Source organism: Cherax quadricarinatus, unplaced genomic scaffold, assembly GCF_038502225.1.
Source record: "Cherax quadricarinatus isolate ZL_2023a unplaced genomic scaffold, ASM3850222v1 Contig1237, whole genome shotgun sequence".
NCBI classification, from domain to species: domain Eukaryota; kingdom Metazoa; phylum Arthropoda; class Malacostraca; order Decapoda; family Parastacidae; genus Cherax; species Cherax quadricarinatus.
In genome coordinates, this window is record NW_027196263.1 from 27,311 (window position 1) to 47,631 (window position 20,321).

At 41.8% G+C, this 20,321-nt stretch overlaps 1 protein-coding gene across 5 annotated transcripts; it reads right to left on the reverse strand.

Moving 5' to 3' along the window:
* Positions 1–1,535: 1,535 nt before the first annotated feature.
* LOC128704776 (tigger transposable element-derived protein 1-like) lies at positions 1,536–16,455 on the reverse strand. 5 transcript variants are annotated; one of them, XR_011391304.1, is made up of 6 exons: positions 16,361–16,455; positions 12,182–12,326; positions 10,050–10,783; positions 9,688–9,806; positions 3,246–3,353; positions 1,536–2,698 (listed from the first exon to the last, which is right to left on the reverse strand). XR_011391304.1 is itself a non-coding variant. In XM_070080912.1 (2 exons), the coding sequence occupies exon 1, from the start codon at positions 7,189–7,191 to the stop codon at positions 5,851–5,853; it is 1,341 nt and encodes a 446-aa protein (XP_069937013.1). In that variant the 5' UTR covers positions 7,192–9,061; the 3' UTR covers positions 1,536–2,698; positions 3,246–5,850. The 5 variants fall into 5 exon arrangements, 1 of the variants encoding a protein (XP_069937013.1); XR_011391305.1 differs by lacking the exon at positions 9,688–9,806 and having other exon boundaries at positions 10,424–10,783; XR_011391303.1 differs by having other exon boundaries at positions 9,688–10,783.
* Between the last annotated feature and the right edge of the window lie 3,866 nt (positions 16,456–20,321).

The following is a 20,321-nucleotide window of genomic DNA, read 5'->3' on the forward strand; positions in this document are numbered from 1 at the left end:
TTTGTACTGGCATCTGTGTACTGTCACAGTCGGGGATTTTCTTATGCTGAACTTAGATTCAGTATTATGGGAGTTTTGTGACTTTTGTGGAGGATCTGCAGATGGTCCCTACTTAGTGTCGTTATATTATCTCCTTGTTCCTGATTCTGTGTTGCTGTTGCTTGTTATATTGCTGTTCGGCTTATTAGTCGTTTTATTGTTCACGCAAGCTGTTCTGATTGCCAGGTTGGTCAAGAAGTTAGTTTATGTGAGGACTTTTAGTCAGTCACTGGTTAAGTCTAGTCGAGTTTTGAGACATAGCAAACTACTTAAGAGCACTTACACATATACTTTTTTTTTTTTCAACAAACTGGCCGTATCCCACCGAGGCAGGGTGGCCCAAAAAAGAAAAACAAAAGTTTCTCTTCTTAAATTTAGTAATCTATACAGGAGAAGGGGTTACTAGCCCCTTGCTCCCGGCATTTTAGTCGCCTCTTACAATACGCATGACTTACGGAGGAAGAATTCTGTTCCACTTCCCCATGGATATAAGAGGAAGTAAACAAGAACAAGAACTAGTAAGAAAATAGAGGAAAACCCAGAGGGGTGTGTATATATATGATTGTACATGTATGTGTAGTGTGACCTAAGTGTAAGTAGAAGTAGCAAGACGTACCTGTAATCTTGGATGTTCATGAGACAGACAAAAGATGCCAGCAATCCTACCATCATGTAAAACAATTATAGGCTTTCATTTTACACTCACTTGGTAGGACAGTAGTACCTCCCTGGGTGGTTGCTGTCTACCAACCTACACACACATACTTACTTGTATATATTAGTACACCTACCATCCGACTTACGACCGAGTTCGGTTCCGAGAAACCAGTCGTAAGTCGAAATGGTCGTAAATCGAACTTTACTACTGAATATCAACAAAACATTTTTGTAATGACTTTATTTTATTGTTTTATTTTGATATTTAATGTTTTACTTTACTTTTTATGTTGTTAGTACTGTATTTTATACAGTAAGGTTTAGGATAAACACTGTGTACAACACAAATACTTGTTTATTTCCCAGAAATTTGGCATAAAAAACACGGTCGTAAGTCGAGTGGTCGTAAGTCGAGCAGGTCGTAAGTCGGATGGTAGGTGTATTATGTTATTAAATGCTAACAATGTACCAGACGGTACTTAAAACCCATAAAGATGTGATATGTGCCTTCAGCACAATACTACTGTACATGAGAGAAGTGTAGCAACTTGTATTATATTCAATTGATTACTTTAATTTACTTTGATATTATATGCCTAGACATCTTTATTGTTATTAATAAACTTATTCAATTTTAATTTCTTTAGTTAGTAGTCTACCAGTTGTAATCCTGAAGCACTATTAATTCTTATTGAATTCTAATGGATAATTGGACCAGGATACTGACTAATTGTTACGAAAACCCAGTAACAGGCTGGATGCTAGAAGGGCAGTCCTTTCTAGTATTCACTGGAGATCTCTCTTATTATTAGATATCGCGTTTTTTGTAGCATTCAGGTATACGCAAATACAGTTACATACATTATCCTACATAGCAGCCTATGTATAGAGAACCTGGGATAACCCAAAAAAGTCAGACAAGGTGACTTATTTTCAATACCTGGCTTGGTCTTGCCATACATGATTTTTAGTAAAGATTATTTTCTCAGTTGTTTGTTGAGTTATCTCATTGAAACTTGTGCAATGTATGATGGAAAGATGCTTCTTAATGTACACCAAAAATAAAAAAGACGGACGATAAATAAGGGAGCTCGCTTCTCAGCCATTAGCCGCCTCTTTGCGGTATATTTTCGTATGGTTTTTTTAGGGTTGTATTCTTGTTTTTTGGGGCTCATTTGATATAATGGAAGATATATTACAGAAATAGACATGATTTTGATTGCTTTCAGGATGAAAAGTACCTTGAAACTGAGCTCAAATTATCGGAAATGTTCGATTTTTGCCGATGTTCAATGAACTTTGTGTAAGTCAAGTTGGTTAATTTTATTAAGTGTATTCTAACCTAACCACTCTGTAATCCGGCACACTACAGGTCCCAATGATGCTGGATTTGTGATGGAGGACCTGTATATGCTTCTAAGCTGTTGTATTCTGAGCATCTTTGCAAAAACAGTGATTATGTGTGAGGTGAAAATGTTGAATGATGATGAAAGTATTTTCTTTTTTGGGCATTTTCTTTCTTTTTGGGTCACCCTGCCTCGGTGGGAGACGGCCGACTTGAAGAAAATAAAAAAAAAACTACAATAAAATGCACTCTACTATATACCTAACATAGTACGTACTTGTTACACAATTTGGGTATACTCGCACGAACATAAAAAATAACTAAAAGTACAATTTACTCGGAATTTTGACCACATTTTTAAAAGTCTGTTATACGAGTGTTTACTTTACAAGGTGAGCAAGGAAACTGGTCCATTATCACTTCATTTAAACTATTTCAGTAATTAATCACTCAATTAATTTGTCTGTCAAATCCAGTAAAGAGACTGAATAATTAGTTTACCTCTGGTGAGAAAGTGTCGGATGAGAGAATGAGCCAGCATCATCTGTCCTGTCCTTAAGCTCCAGCCACAGTCAGTGGCAAACTGTCGCCGGTATGTGCACCACACTAGACTGTGGAAGTGCTCCTTCAAGGCCTCCATACCATGCCTCTCAACCTCTACAATCAAAACATTAATAAGACAATATTGGTCAATTCCAAACATTTTGCTATTTTGGAATCTCAGACATTATAAACCACACAGCTATCATAACCTACTGATGAATAAATCATCACTTTTTAAATTAGACACATGTGCCACCATATATACAGTGGACCCCCGCTTTACGATCAGCTCCCAATGCAACCAATTATGTAAGTGTATTTATGAAAGTGCGTTTGTACGTATATGTTTGGGGGTCTAAAATGGACTAATCTAATTCACAATATTCCGTATGGGAACAAATTCGCTCAGTAATGGCACCTGAACATACTTCTGGAATGAAATAATATCGTAAGCCGGGGGTCCACTGTACTTGTTTCTTAGTTACCTCTGTACTAGACTGAAGAAGACACTCGTGGCTCAACATTTCCTCCAATAAACTGTACATTTTTCACACTATAAACCACACACCTATCATAACCTACTTATAAATAAATGAGCATTTTTTGAACTGATCTATATCACGATTTATATTATTCTTCGACTACAAAAATATTACATTACCTTCCTCTCAATTATCTTCGTCTTCACCTAAACATTTATGATAGACACATCCCAGCAGGTACATGGGGGAATCCCGGGAAAAATTTCTTTTGAGATTAACCGCCCAACCTGAAAAAAATCCAGACTGTAATCTCCTACTTATCATTGGTAACCACAGTAATCCTACAGATTTAAGCCTACTAAGCAAGACAGTCAGTCATTTTCCCAATTAAGCACAGTGAATTTTTTTTAACTAACAGATGGACAAAAATCTATCAACATAAAATTCTAATTGAAACAGGATATGAGGCACCACAAGTAAACAAAAATAATAATTTTAAACTGACAAAAACGTATTAACAATTTGCAAGTCAAAACTAATAAACTAATGAAAATATCTGCATAATTTAAATAATCTTTCATAAACTATTTCAATACCTGATGTGTATAACTTTGACATATGTATACCTAACATGATGCAAATGTAGATTTTTCAGTCACGATTTCTACATATTATAAGCTCAAACTTTTAACTAATTGTTGCCATACTTTATAAAAATAATAACAATTAAAATCTTTTATAATTCCATTAGCTTTCTTTTATAATGCAGCCGGGCTGTGGCTTGTACGTTGGTTTGTGTGCAGCCAGCAGCAACAGCCTGGTTGATCAGGCTCTGATCCACCAGGAGGACTGGTCACAGACCGGGCCACAGGGGCGTTGACCCCTGGAACTCTCTCCAGGTAAACTCCGGGTAAACAAATCTGCCAAGATGTGTTGGATGTCAAAGTACAGTGGACCGCCGCTTAACGATATTATTTCAATCCAGAAGTCTGTTTGGGTGCTGTTATAGACCGAATTTGTTCCCCCAAGAGACATTGTGAATTAGATTAGTCCGTTTCAGACCCCCAAAAATACACCTACAAAAGCACTTACAAAAATACACTTACATAATTGGTTGAGTTGGGAGCTGATCGTTATGCGGGGGTCCACTGTATACTGGAATCTGACTTCAGAACACTTCCTGACCTTTAACTGACAGCCAAACAATGTATGCATCACAGATATACTGTTCAAACATCAACTATTTCATCATTCAAGGCAATTTTACACCTTGCAAACATTGCAAAATTGCACTAGCAATCTTGCTTCCCACCTCCACCACAAGACAAGCACAGTCCATGGCAAACAATGTAATAATGAGCATTTTTGGCCGGCATGTTACTTACGCCCTTTTGTTTACCCCCCACCTCATATCAATGATATTAACATTAAATTACTTGAATCTGACCTAAGATAACTTTTGTTGGATTAAACTTACATTCATATTACAAGCTTTAGGCAATGTGTCCCATTTATGATGCAAAATAAAAACATACACCATTTTAACTGGGAAATATACAGTAGACCATCAGATAATGCACCATCCGTTAACGCATTTTGCAAAATTGCGGCATATTTTCGGAGGAAATGCCATAAACATCACTTAACATGGTCGAGTACATGTAGGGGGAATGTGGCATGTGCCACAATCTTTTCCCTCTGCCTCATAGTGAACCTAGAGCCCAGCCCATTGTCTGGTATGATAGAGGGTGGGAGAGGGCAAGCTACTGGGTAGGAGCAGGCAAGCTACTGGGTGGGAGAGGGCAAACTACTGGGTGGGAGAGGGCAAGCTACTAGGTGGGAGTGAGCAACCTACCGGGTGGGAAGAGGGCGGGTGAAGGTATGAACAAAGGGCTGAAAGTGGCTCTCGCTGCCATCCCGTGTTTTCTTCACACACTGTGCATACCATCTGGCACTGCAACATGGGTACAGACAGGCAGGTGAGGATATGACCTTGATAATATGCAGGCATTTGGCAGAGAGCTGGGTACAAGCATGGTGGGGGATGTGGGTTGAGGGCAACTGTGAGAGATGGGCGAAAGCCTGATGTTGGGTGAAGGTGTCAGTCCAGAGCCATCCTACCCTCTGACATATGGCCAGGAGGAGGTTGAGGACATGTGCGACAGGGTGGGTGAAGGTTAATGAGAGGTTAAAATACACAGGCAGAGGCATGTGAAAAATAGGCACTGGCTTGGGACATTGTGGGTCAGGGTCTGCTAAAATTACTGCAACAGCATAAACCACCAATAAACATTCTTGGCAATGGTTTATAACCAAGATATAAAAATATCATTTATTTTTGGTGTGAGGATTGATTGAAAATGTAGAGCAAGTGTTCTACAGCCTCTCCTCACTTAGCGACATACTACTTGTTTACCGACGACTCGGACTTACAACAGGCTCTCTGACCAGTATGCATACATGTATATTAGAGCTGATTTCCTCTATTCTGTTTATTACAATATACAGTGGACCCTCGACCAACGGCATTAATTCGTTCCAGAGAGCTAGCCGTTAGTCGAATTTGCCGTTGGTCGAATTAATTTTCCTCATAAATAATGGAAATAGAATTAATCCATTCCAGACACCCAAAAGTATTAAACAAAATATTTTTTACATGAAATATACATTTTCCTACACAAAAACGACTGGAACATGCAAAATAAACAATAATTAAATGCCACTTACCTTTATTGTGGAGTTGTTGATGAGTGATGAGATGGTAGGACAGAAGATGCAGGCGTTTTATTGTTTGGAAGGGGAATCTCCTTCCATAAAGACTTGAGGCACTAAGTCCTTTGGTGGGGTTACCTCCCTTCTTGGTTTTTTAATGCCACTAGGACCAGCTTGAGAGTCACTGGACCCCTGTTGCACAAAATATCTTTCCAGAGAGCTCTGTTTCTCACGTGCCCTTAGGATTTCCCTAAAATGGGACACAAGAGTGTCATTGTACATGCTGCCAATACGGTTTGCAACTTCTGTGACAAGATAAAAGTCATCCAAAAATGCTTGTGCCCTTGTAAACATTGAACACATTTCCTTAATCCTTGATGAAGTCATCTTCCTCCATCTCTCTTCCTCCTCCTCTGAAGAACATTCCTGAGATGTGATCCATTGCTGTTGCACCTGAAGCTCTTGCAGATCTGCAGTGGTTAGTTCTTCCTCGTTGTTCTGCATCAACTCTTCCACATCTTCGTCACAAACCTCCAACCCCAAGGACTTCCCCAATGACACAATAGCTTCCACTACGGGCATAAGCTCCAGAAGGTTAGCCCCAAACCCATCAAAATTCCTCTCTTGTACACACTGTGGACACAGTTTCCACCAAGCAGAGTTCAAGGTCCTCTTAGTCACTTCCTCCCAAGCCTTACCTATAAGGTTTATGCAGCTGAGGTTATTGAAGTGATCTTTCCAAAACTCTCTTAGGGTCGACTGAGTGTCTGAGGTCACTTCAATGCACTTTTGAAACACTGTTTTTGTGTAGAGTTTTTTGAAGTTTGAAATGACCTGCTGGTCCGTGGGCTGGAGGAGAGCAGTTGTATTAGGAGGCAAAAACTTTACTTTAACAAAACCAAACTCAACTGCAATGTCCTCCTGCAAGTCGTAAGGATAAACAGGAGCATTGTCCATTACCAGGAGGCACTTGAGTGGCAATTTCTTTTCCTGGAGGTATTTTGTCACAGTGGGGCCAAACACACCATAAAACCAGTCCAAGAAAAATACCCTAGTGACCCATGCCTTACTGTTTGATCTCCACAGCACACATAAATTACCCTTGATGATATTGTTTTTCCTAAACACTCGGGGAGTATCAGAGTGATACATCAATAAAGGCTTCACTTTGCAATCACCACTAGCATTATTACACAACATTAATGTCAGCCTGTCTTTCATAGGCTTATGTCCTGGCAGTGCATTTTCCTCCTGAGTAATGTAGGTCCTGTTTGGCATTTTCTTCCAAAACAGACCTGTTTCGTCACAATTAAACACTTGTTCAGGTTTTAAGTTTTCAGTTTCTATATATTCCTTAAAGTCCTTCACATATTTTTCAGCCGCTTTTTTTGTCTGAACTGGCTGCCTCGCCATGCCTTACCACACTGTGTATGCCACTACGATTCTTAAATCTCTCAAACCAGCCTTTATTATTATTTTTTTTATTATCACACTGGCCGATTCCCACCAAGGCAGGGTGGCCCGAAAAAAAAAAACTTTCACCATCATTTACTCCATCACTTCATCAATATCATCACTATTTTGAGGCATTTTCTTAATGAGATCATCATGCAACTGCCTTGCCTTTTCACAAATTATAAACTGAGAAACACTATCTTCTGATAATTATTTTTCGTTTATCCATACCAGTAACAGTCTCTCTACCTCTTCAATTATTTGCAGCCTCCGTTTTGAAAACATACTTGCACCTTTTGCAACAATATCTTCCTTGATTGCCTTTCTGTTTGCAAAGATAGTATTGAGGGTTGAATGGGATTTGTTGTATTGCCTTTCCAACTCGGACACACGCACTCCACTCTCGTATTTTTCAATTAGGTATCTCTTTCTTCATTTCCATCGTAATTCTCACCCTTTTTAACACAGGCTTGGCAACAGAAGCTTTCTTGGGGCCCATGGTGGCTTATTTAGCAGTTACAAGCACTAAAAACACTGGAATAATAAAAAATATATGGCAGGCACACGTGGAATCGACTGCAAGAGCTTGTAAACAACGGCACACTGAGTCTTGGAGTGGCTGGGCCTGCTCAGGCTGCGCTCCCACCGCATGGACATGTTCTGGACGAACGCCGTTAGATGAATTTTTCGTCACTGGTAAAGCCATTTTTTATGCCAAAGAGCGCTGTCAGATGAATTTGCCATTACTTGATGCCGCCGTTAGTTGAGGGTCCACTGTACAGTAAACTACTGTATAAACATTTAAAAATATACCAGAAATGTTATGAATGATACAAAGGTGATATTAAAACAATATCAAAGATGGTTGACACAAACCCACTACCATCACAGTATGCTTCTCGCTTAGCAATGAATTCTTTTACCGAACGATACTCCATTACTACCAACTCCTTAGTACTTAACAGGGTAGTTCCGATGGCAAATGCTCAGTTTCTTGTGATTAATGCACTGTACACAAGATATATCAGAAAAACAGCTGACCATTGCATGGATTTCAATACAGGAATAAACCAAAAATTGGACTCAAAGTGCTCCCAAACTTCAACATTTGTGCTTGCATAAATCTCTATTACATCAAACTTTACATTTCAGTGTCATTAACTTTTAGAAAAGATTCTCTATTATTTTACAAGATAAACTTTTTCTTGATAAATACTGGTAAGAAAGGCGGCTTTTTTTCTGTAGGTTGCAAACCCTTGAAGCATTAATTTACTATCACTTAATATATTAAATTAGTTAATATACAAAATCAGTTACTTTTTAAACATTACTCTCAGTGTAATCACTTAACCCTTTGACTGTTTTCGACGTATAAATACGTCTTACGAGCCAATGTTTCTGACGTATATATACTCAATAATTCTATCGGCTTCAAATCAAGTGGGAGAAAGCTGGTAGGCCCACATGTGAGAGAATGGGTCTGTGTGGTCAGTGTGCACCACATAAAAAAAATCCTGCAGCACACATTGCGTAATGAGAAAAAAAAAACTCTGATCGTTTTTTTGGAATAAAACGCCGACTTTGAGGTGTATTTTCGTATAGTATTTATCGTTGTATTCGCGTTTTCATGGTCTTAGGTGATAAAATGGAAAACATATTACAGAAATAGAGATGATTTTCATTACTTTTACGATGAAAACGACCTTGAAACTGAGCTCAAAGTAGCGGAAATGTTCGATTTTTACCAATGTTCAGGAGTAAATAAATCACACCACACGTCCAATACACGTCAACTGGGGAGTCTAATATTCTTTCACTAGTGCACTGATATTATTTATACCATTTTTACAATAATGCAGTCGTCTGCATAACAGTAAATTTTGTATTTTTTTGTATGAATAAAAAATCAAAATAGAAAGCAATAATAATATAAGAGGGGCCTAGAGATGTGACTAATGAACAGAGCATATGTTATTTTAGTGCCACGAATGTCTACCTTGTTTATTCTGGACCCTATTTTGAAATTGGCATCTTTTTTATTTTGCGTGAAATTGGCCAAATTGCCAATTTCTGACCACCATATTGGGTAGTCCAAATTAGTAAATGGGAGGTTTCTTGTACTCAGCTGATAGATAAAATGGAGTTCTAAAGAAATAGCTATGAGTTTGGTCAACTGGAACAATGGAATTGGCTGAAAATTGGGCTCAAAGTCGGCGAAATCGCCGATACGCATATGTCACCGAGACCGCTAACTTCGCGGGAGCATAATTCCACGAGTTTTCGACCAAATTTCGAACTTTTGGTGTCATTACCATCGGGAAAAGATTCTCTATCATTTCATAAGAAAATTTTTTTTTTTTTTTTTCAAAAATTGAGCGACATAGAATGACAGTTTCAGAGAGGGGCCTGAAACAGTCAAAGGGTTAATGTAGAAACAAATACATGCATTATTACTATTAAGGTGCCTTGTAGCTGGATTGGTAGCGCACTCAGCTCACACACACAGGTGCGGGGTTCAGCCTCCGGTACAGCTGGAAACATCAGGACATGTTTCCTTAAGACACCTGCTGTCCCTGTTTACATAGCAGTAATTAGGTACTTGGGTGTTAGTGGACTGGTGCAAGTTGCTTCCAAGGGACAAACTTAACCGAGTTTCTAGGAAATGCTCTGTATAAACATGGACTTTCTATATAGTATATTATCATTTATGTCACTATGCCAAATACAATGACTCAAACATTATGATCCATATACATGTACTCATCATTACCATTCACCATTATGCTTCACCATTATAACTCACCATTACCACTCACCCTATCTGATGTTATTCCATAAACCCAACATTTTTGTTTTGACGGATGTTTCACTCTCTGGAGTCAAACCAGCACTTTTTGATTGTTTTTCAGGACCAGAGCTGAAATATGACTTGTTAAAAGAGGCAGACATTGCTAATGTATGTGATGGTAGCAGACTTGTTACTTTGGTGCTCCTAGAGCTGTTCTTCCCATCCCCAGGCATATTACAAAATACAGTGGACCCCCGGTTAACGATATTTTTTCATTCCAGAAGTATGTTCAGGTGCCAGTACTGACCGAATTTGTTCCCATAAGGAATACTGTGAAGTAGATTAGTCCATTTCAGACTCCCAAACATACACGTACAAATGCACTTACATAAATACACTTACATAATTGGTCGCATTGGGAGGTGATCGTTAAGCGGGGGTCCACTGTATTTATTACACTCATGGTTAGAAGTGGGAGATTTACACAGGTGAACTCTCGCTAGTTTGCTACTCGGGCCTGTCGGTAGGCCCGGCTGTTCGCCGACATGCCTCGAGGTAGGTTCCTCAAAATAATTTGCCACATAGACGGAGTCACAAGGCCATCTTGGAGCCTCGGTACATTCCTGAGCCATGTGGATGGGTAGCACAGTCTGGCTCCTTAAATCCTGACTGAGTGCCACTTGAGGCTCTTCTGTGTTGATGCCGGGAACTGCCATGTTTGACAGCTACAGACTGCAAGCTGGGGATCGTTCTTCATTTGTCCTAGAAAAATGAAGGAATATTAATAATAGTAGAGTATGATACTAGCATAAAACTCTATTAGTACAGTATTAATATATATACTAAAACCTATAATTAACAGACCCCCAATTAACACATTTCAGTAATTACTGGCCCCAAATCTGCACACAGAAATCACCAACCTATGAAATCAGAAGACTCAACAGGAGTGATTTGAGTGCACAGAAATAACACAAAAAGTGGCAGGGGCCCAAGACTGTTCAACAGCCTCCCAGTACACATAAGGGGGATTATCAATAGACCCCTGGCTGTCTCTGAGAGGGAACTGGACAGATACCAAAGTCAGTATCTGACCAGTCAAGCTGTGATTCCTATGCTGGATTGCATGCAACCAGCAGTAACAGCCTGTTTGATCAGGCCCTGATCAACCACAAAGCCGAGGGTGCTGACCCCCAAAACACCCTCTGGGTAAATATACAATCACTGGAGTTATTAAACAAGATACCAAAAAGCCAATATTTCTGGATTAGGCTCGTAACCATACTGTCTGGTTATTTTCTGAATCACTCAATTAAGTCTGACGATATAAAAAAAAAACATGGAACGGATGGGGTTTGAACATGTAATAACCACTGGGCATGTTTCCTTAAGACACCTGCTGTCCTTGTTCATTTAGCAGTAAGTAGGTACCTGGGTGTTAGTGGACTGGTGTGGGTGGCATCCTGGGGACAAAACTGACCTAAGTTGTAGGAAATACTCTGCATAACCAGGAACTTTCTTTATAGTATGTCACTGACGTCAGTTATGGTCTGCATAAGTTGTATCATGTACAGCCTCTCCTCACTTAGTGACATACTCGTTTATGGGCTCTCTGACCAGCATTTATACCTAAATAATGTATATTAGAGCTGATTTCCTCTATTCTGTTTATTTCAATATACAGTACACTACTATATAAACATTTCAAAATATACCAGAAATGTTATGAATGGTGCAAAGGTGACATTAAAACAATATGAAAGATGGCTGACACAAACTCACTGCCATTATAGTATGCTCCTCACTTAGTGACGAATTCGTTTAACCACATGGTCTCAGGAACGTAACTCCGTCATTAAGTGAGGAGAGGCTGTACTTGTAGAAGATTATTATTATTATTATATTATTATTAGGCATATAAGAAAGCCACTAATTTTGAAATTAATTTCAAGCGAACTAATCCTAAAACAAAAATGTTACTTACGATTTAGTAGATGTTCTTGTTCAGTTAACCCATAAACGGTCCAAAACGTATACATTTACTACCCCAGTGCCCTGAATATTTTGAAAAATATAAAAATCTTTTTTTTTTTTAATGAAAATAAAGAGCACATTTTTCTAAGTGTTATAGGATAAAAGAAATTTAGGGTGAGTACTTACAGAGATATGAAGCCGAGGAGGAGGAGGAGCAGAGGCATCGTAAGGGGGGCAGGGGGGGGGCGCCCTGGGTGACACCATTTAGGGGGTGACACCATAGAGCCTCTAAAGAAGGTAACACTAATGACCAAAACCATGCTGCAGCAACCTAAGAGAAAAATTCTTCGTTTTTATATAGCTTATTATAGGATTACATAGTACAAATAGGCTTATATAGGGAAAATCATTGATTTTGATGTGATAGACGATTTTGCAGGTTTGAAGGCAAGGAAATTAAATACCAGATTCTTTGAGATGTTAACTGTACTCAAGGTTAAATCGGAACTATAGTTTTTATTCATTTTTCAGTTTTTTTTTTTTCATTGTTGAAAATGAATAAATGTAGGATCTGTTGCCTATACTCAAAGTGGTATTTGAGTTTATGTTTCCTCAATATTAGTACGATTATTTATTTTATCATTAATAAAGTTCGCTTTATGGCCTTTAAAGGTTCTCACTGCTAAACATTAGTCGCTGGTCATGCAGCAGTGATGTAACTGGAGTTTACCACCCCTATCCCCCCGCCCTTGGATTTCATGGGGGTGACACCAAAGATGCTGCCCCGGGTGGCACCAATGATACTGCCTCGGGTGGCACCAATGATACTGCCTCGGGTGACACCAATGATACCACCCCAGGTGACACCAACTCTAGCAACGCCTCAGAGGAGGAGGAGGAGGAGGAGGAGGAGGAGGAGGAGAAGGAGAAGGAGAAGGAGAAGGAGAAGAAGAAGAAGAAGAAGAAGAAGAAGAAGAAGAAGAAGAAGAAGAAGAAGAAGAAGAAGAAGAAGAAGAAGAATACATAATAATAATAATAATAATAATAATAGGTAATAATAAGTTCTCTTGAAGCATGAAAAACAAAGTCCACCCTGACAGTGACATGATGAGATAACATCTGATAAGAGCTGACGTTTGATGAGCATACTCGAGGGTGCAGTGATAACACTTGATAAGAAAAGATTAGAGGTCACATTTGATGAGCATCGGCCCTCCCTTTGTTTTCGCTGGTACACAAACATGTCTGTGTCTATTTGTCTGTCTGTCAAGCTCCCCGTCTATCTGTCTATCCGTCTATCTTTCTGTCTCAGAGAGAGCCACAAGACTGCGTCATCACGTTTACTCACATCTTCAAGCAGAGTATAGCACTTTGTCTGGATTTTTTGGGTTATCCTAGGTAATTTACACTATATATATTTGTATTTATGTGTATCTGAAAGATACAGATAGACAGAGACAGATAGAAAGAGATAGACAGAGACAGAGAAAGATAGAGACAGAGATAGAGGCAGAGAGACAGACAGAAATAGACATATATACAGACAGACAAACGGAGATAGAGCCAGGACGCCAGCAGCCGGCCAGCCAGCCAATCACCCAGTCAGCCAGCCAGCCAGCTAGCCTGCCAGCCAGCCAATCACCCAGTCAGCCAGCCAGCCAATCACCCAGTCAGCCAGCCAGCCAGCCAATCACCCAGTCAGCCAGCCAGCCAGCTAGCCTGCCAGCCAGCCAATCACCCAGTCAGCCAGCCAGCCAGCCAGCCAGTCAGACATAGGGCATAGGCTATAAGACATTCTGAAAGGGCGTTGCACAAATGTTGCATGTGGGTTATTATCGAGATTTTTTTGATATTTCATCGACCACTTACGGGCATACTTACAGTATTCATTACTTTTGTAACTTGTGAGTTCATTACCTTTGTACCTAGTTCAGCCATCAAAACTTTGGGGCCCAGTCCCTGGACCCATTATGTACCTCTGTAATCTGTAAATACCTTTGTAACTTGTCATGATTGTGACCAGACCTACCTGAAGTTCATTACCTTTGTAAATTGTGATTTCATTACCTTTATAAATTGTGAATTCATTACCTTTGTAACTTGCTCAGCTATCAAAACTTTGAGGCCCAGTCCCTGGATCCATTATGAACCTCTGTAATCTTTTGACTATCGCCCACAGGATGGGTATGGGGTGCATAATAAAGATAAAACTAACTAAACACTTATGGCCACATCCAACTCAAAGCCACTAAACTCGGGGTTAAAATCACTTTCCTCTTAAAATGGGAGAGTTAATACTACATGAAATCAGTGAATCCCAGGTGTTTGCTATGCTGTTTGCTCTAGCTGGCGCTCATTTGAACTGGTGCTCCCACAAGAAACTAAGTGGTCCCAGATTCTTTTAATACCGTGCACATTGAGTGTTAGGACCCATTGTATGCTGACAAGGCATCTCAGGCCAATCATGCCAAATCTGAAGGCAGGAAAATAAAACGTACATATACGTTTGGGACACTAGCGGTAAAAACGTATATATACCCTTGGACCGTTTACGGGTTAAGTAAAATCATAAGTACAATAATATATAACCTCTGGACTTCTGTTGCTTAAACTTCTTGATATAACAATAATAAAGGAAGTTAATGAACAAATGGTACCATTACTACAATGTTACTGATTCAAAATTATTCAATGTTCTTTAGTTTTGCAGACTGAGTAAATGGTGATTATTATAATCATAACTGAGCAATAAACCTGTAAGGGTCATACAGCACTGCTGAATTGATGGTGAAGATACAGCAATGTATTTTTGTTACAATAGAAACAGAATAGGATAAAATGTGTTACCAATTATGTGTGGGAGTTGATGGAAGGAGAACAGGAACAGAACAGGATGAAAACTGGTTGTGTTTAACATAGTGTAGTATTGCTGTCTTAATTACGTAGGATGATTATCCTAGAGAGAGATTATCCCAGATAAAGTATGCTACATAAAATCTCTCTGGTATACAGACATATTCCACTTTATGTCATTTTGGCCAACAAATTCGCCTTTACGTCACTTTTCTGGAGTAAATTTCAGTTCAGCGAACGTCATTACGTCCGACTTTATGTCCCTCACCAACATCACCTGCATCATAATTTTTTTGTGTTCATTATTCTTTAAAAATACAGTGGACCCCCGCATAACGATCACCTCCGAATGCGACCAATTATGTAAGTGTATTTATGTAAGTGCGTTTGTACGTGTATGTTTGGGGGTCTGAAATAGACTAATCTACTTCACAATATTCCTTATGGGAACAAATTCGGTCAGTACTGGCACCTGAACATACTTCTGGAGTGAAAAAATATCATTAACCGGGGGTCCACTGTGTAATTAAAATATATTTTTAGTGTTTTTTAAAGTTAAGCAATGGTTATATTCTTTCACGAGTTATTTAAGCTAGTTTTACGACGTCTGTCGTCATTTTAAGGCAGTTTTAAGACGCTACGTCTGGTTTATGTCAAAAATCGGGTTACGTCGGGGGATCCTGGAACCAATTAATGACGTAGGACGGGGTATTGGGGTATGACTGTACTTGATAAAGTATCCCAGACAAATTATCCCTGAAAAGTACCCTGGAATATCCTTGATCAAGTATCCCAGATAAATTATCTCTCTGGGATACTTGATCAAGTATCCCAGAGAGATAATTTATCTGGAATACTTGACCAAGGGTATTCCAGGGTACTTTTCAGGGATAATTTGTCTGGGATACTTGATAATCTCTGGAATACTTGATCAAGTATCCCAGAGATTATCTTTGAAAAGTATCCCAGAGAGAGGGTATCTAAGATAAAGTATCCCAGATACTTCATAAATTATCCCAGGGAGAGTATCCTTGAAAAAGTATCCCAGAGAGAATCCCTGTAAAGTATTATAGATAAATCACCTCTCCAGGATACTTTATCAAGTATCCCTGAGAGATTATCTTCGAAAAAATATCCTAGAGATTATCCTGATAAGTATCCCGGAGAGAGTATCCCTGAAAAGCATCCTAGAGTATCCCAGATAAATAATATGTCTGGGATACTCAATAAAGTATCCCAGATAAATGATCTCTCTGGGATACTTAATAAAGTATTCCTTGAAAAGCATCCTAGAGTATTCTAGATAAATAATATCTTTGGGATACTCAATAAAGTATCCCAGGGAGATTATCACATAAAAAGTATCCCTGTGAGAGTATCCCTCAGCCTTCACCAGGTGACTAACATCCTCGTCTCTCACTCACTTTCCCCTTATTAACCCTCATTACCCAACTCTCTCACACTCCCTGGATCAAAAGCCAACCCCTGACCTATCTAGTAAGGTATATTAACCTGGATAACGCGCCATAACAGCAGAAAACACCAGTGTTAAGGAGACACCATTGTATTGTTGATGCTTTATAGGGCCACTTCTTCTTGTGTTGGATTTTAGGGCCACTGACAACATACGCCGTATCGAACCCGGCCGTCCAGTGCTCGGAAAGGGAACTTCGACCAAAGTGGAAGAATGTTTTGACTAACAGCTACGTATTATGTGTCCCTGATACGCCCTGAAGCCAGCAGGAAGGAGCAGGTACAGGTCAATATCTCCTGATGGTCCAGTGGGGGAAACCCCCTCCCCGTTGAGGAGGACAGGTAGAGTGAAAGTGGGCACCCCAAGTGTGCGCAAGGCCGCACGGAGAGTAGTCCATGCAGAGTGATAACGTGGGCACCACAGTAGGAAGTGTTCCACCATCTCAGGCTGTGAGGGACATCACGGGCAGTAAGGAGAGTCTGTACTCACCTATTTGTACTCACCTATTTGTGGTTGCAGGGGTCGAGTCTTAGCTCCTGGTCCCGCCTCTTCACCGGTTGCTACTGGGCCCTCTCTCTCCCCGCTCCATGAGCTTCATCAAACCTGGCCCGGTGGCCTGGTAGGTGGCCCGGTGGCCAGGTGGCTAAAGCTCCCGCTTCACACACGGAGGGCCCGGGTTCGATTCCCGGCGGGTGGAAACATTTCGACACGTTTCCTTACACCTATTGTCCTGTTCACCTAGCAGAAAATAGGTACCTGGGTGTTAGTCGACTGGTGTGGGTCGCATCCTGGGGGACAAGATTAAGGACCCCAATGGAAATAAGTTAGACAGTCCTCGATGATGCACTGACTTTCTTGGGTTATCCTGGGTGGCTAACCCTCCGGGGTTAAAAATCCGAACAAAATCTTATCTTATCTTATCTTAAAACTGTGTATGGTTCCTGCCTCCACTACGTCATTTTCAAGGCTATTCCACTGCCTTACAACTCTATGACTGAAGAAATACTTCCTAATATCTCTCTGACTCATTTGTGTCTTCAACTTCCAATTGTGGCCTCTTGTTTCTGTGCCTCCTCCCTCCGGAGGCGGTGCAGATGAGCCGCCAGTCGTGAGTGCTCGACTTGTAGGCGAGTCAGTGCAACGTCCACTGAGCGGTTGGAATGGCGAGTCCAAGGGCATGGGCCATTAAAAGTTCGGACAGAGCCCAACGCCGAAGAAGAGAGGGAGTGTGCAAGGCCCTCTTGCCACTGATGATGGATTCCCTTCCAAACAGCCCTTGTGAAATCACTGTGGCCCAGGGCAAGAGGGGTAATAGTAGGAAGTGTGTGCGCAAGGGAGGCTGCCCGATCTGCCACTTCATTGCCCCAGATTCCAACATGGTCGGGTACCCACTGAAGGGAGATGCTCCAACCTGGGCTCCGCAAGAAGTGCAGGAGGAGAGATTGTGTCCGACGAATAAGGACACACAGTGACTGTGGACGGGCAGAGCACAAAAGTGCCAGGGAAGATTGGGAATCAGAGAAGAGAACCAATGGTTGTGGGGGAATGTGATCTAGGACAAAAGCCAGAGCCTGGTGAATGGCGAAGAGCTCCCCTGCCAGAACAGAATGAGCAGGGTCTAACCGCCACGTCTGACACAGGAAAAGATTAGCGAAGAAGGCCGCAGAGGATGTAGAAGGGGGGGAGGACCGTGCTGAGCCATCCGTGTAGATGGAGAATGAAGAGCCATAAGTAACAGAGTGAAACTCTTCAAATAGAAATGCAACTAACTGAGGGGGTTCCCTGTTCCTGTAGTGCCAATCCAGGTGAATGTATCGCGTCAGGTCCAGCCAGGGGGGGACCGGAGAGTGGAGAGGGGAGGGAGTCATCACATGTGCAGGAAGTGTAAGGCAGGTCAGGGAACGCTGGGCTCTGGCCACAAAGGAAGCTGAACCAAACGTGGGGGGACAGAGGCTGTCTCCCACATCTGTGGAGAGAGGCGACAGGGGTGAGTACAAGGCAGAGAGGCCATGTGATGGAGTTGTAAACAGTTCCTCGCTGTCCTCACCGACGAGAGAGGGACTATCCCCGACTCCACCTCCAAGGCTGCGATGGGGGTGGAGGGGAATGCCCCCAGCATATTACGGATGGCTGAATTCTGGAGAATGTCTATGCGATGGAGAGAGTAGGAAGAAGCTGAGCCATACATCTCACTCGCATAAGTGAGCTTGCTGTGAACCATAGCTGTATAGAACCTATAGAGAAGATCTCGATCCGTCCCCCACTTGGTGCCAGAGATCCTGCACATAAGTGCAATGTGATGTGCACACGAGAGGTGCAAGGCCGCTATGTGTTTCTTCCATGTTAAGAAAGGTGCATCTAAGGTGACTCCCAACCAACGATGAGAGGAGACCAAAGGGATTGGCGTCTGGTTCAATGAGACTGATGGAAGAGTGGGGAGTTGGCATCTAGTAAAGCATAAGAGCTTGGACTTAGTGTCAATAACCTCCAAACCCCAGGTGGTGGCCCATGATGTTATGCGTTGCAGGGCATCCTGAAGTGTTTCCTGTGGGCACTGCACATAAGGGCCACATCATCCGAATATGCCAGGGTATGCACTCCCTGGATTGAAGGGAGATCCGACAATAAGACAGAGAAAAGGAGTGGGCTAAGAACAGATCCCTGGGGCACTCCCCGGCATATAGGACGGGGTGAGGACAAAGTGCTACTCACTGCTACACGAAAGGTCCTCCCTTGCAAAAAGTTGCACATTCAGCAGAGGGGAGCTCCTGTCAGCCCCATGCGGGCCAGCTTGAAAACAATTGCTGTGTGTGATGCAGAGTCACATGCTCTGCGTAGGTCCAAAAATGCAGCCAAAAAGAACTCCCGGCATTCAAATGAAGTGTGCACTAGCTGTGTAAATTGAAGCAAAGGGTCGAGGGTGGATCGACCCTCTCGGAAGCCACTCTGGTTATCAGGCAGGAGGCCATGTTCCTCAGTCCACCAAGAGAGACGAGTAGCCATCAGTCATTCCAGCACCTTACCCAAGCAGGTTAGTAAAGCAATGGGCCGGTAAGAGCTCGGTTGGGTATCATCCTTGCCCAGCTTTAGAATCAGAATCAGAAGAGAGCACTTCCACATATCAGGGAAGACACCCATAGACCAGCTGGTATTGAAAACCTCCAGCATAGCATCTGTACAGGATGGGGGTAGATGTAGTATAAATGAATAGGGTAAGTTGTCCTCCCCTGGAGAAGAGCGGGAAGAAAGTTGGAAAAGGGCCCGCTGCAGTTCATGGGAGCTAAAGGGAGACGCCAGCACCTGGCAGTGAACCTTGGGTATGGCAGGTGGCAGAGGGCCCCATTTGATCACCTTAGAGGGTAAAGGAGGAGGAGGAGAAAACATAGGACCGAAGAAATTTGCAAATGTCTCAGCCTTGTCCTGGGGTAAGAGTGGAGCCGCTCCTTCCCCCAGCAGGGAAAAAGTACTTACAGAACGTGATCCCAACATGGAGTGGAAAAAACCCCATGCCTGACTGGCAGAGGTGCGAAAAGAAAGAGAAGAACAGAATAAAGCCCAGGATGCATGTTTCGCTTGGAGGAGGGTTAGCCGACAAAGAGCGTCTGCCCTTTGGTAAGCCAACTGCTGAGTCCAAGAGGGTTGGCACTGCCACCGTGCCCACGCTGTCCAACGCGTCTTCACTGCTCGGAGGTACTCATCATTCCACCATGGAACCCAGGGGCATGAACGGGAGAAGCTCCCGGAGAGACAGAATGAACACGAGCCCGCCTCAAGCATGGCCCCTTGAAGAGTCACGACAGCTTCGTCCAGCAAGGGGTCCTGAGGCAGGCTGTAATCACCAAGGACCCGATTATAATTTGTCCAACCAGCCTGGGTGATTTTCCACCATGAACAAACCGCCATCACTGGCACTGCTAAGGCTTCATTTGTAGAAGTAAGGACTGGAAGATGATCACTCCCCATGAAGGGACCTACTGTAACTGCAGCTGTAGTAAAATA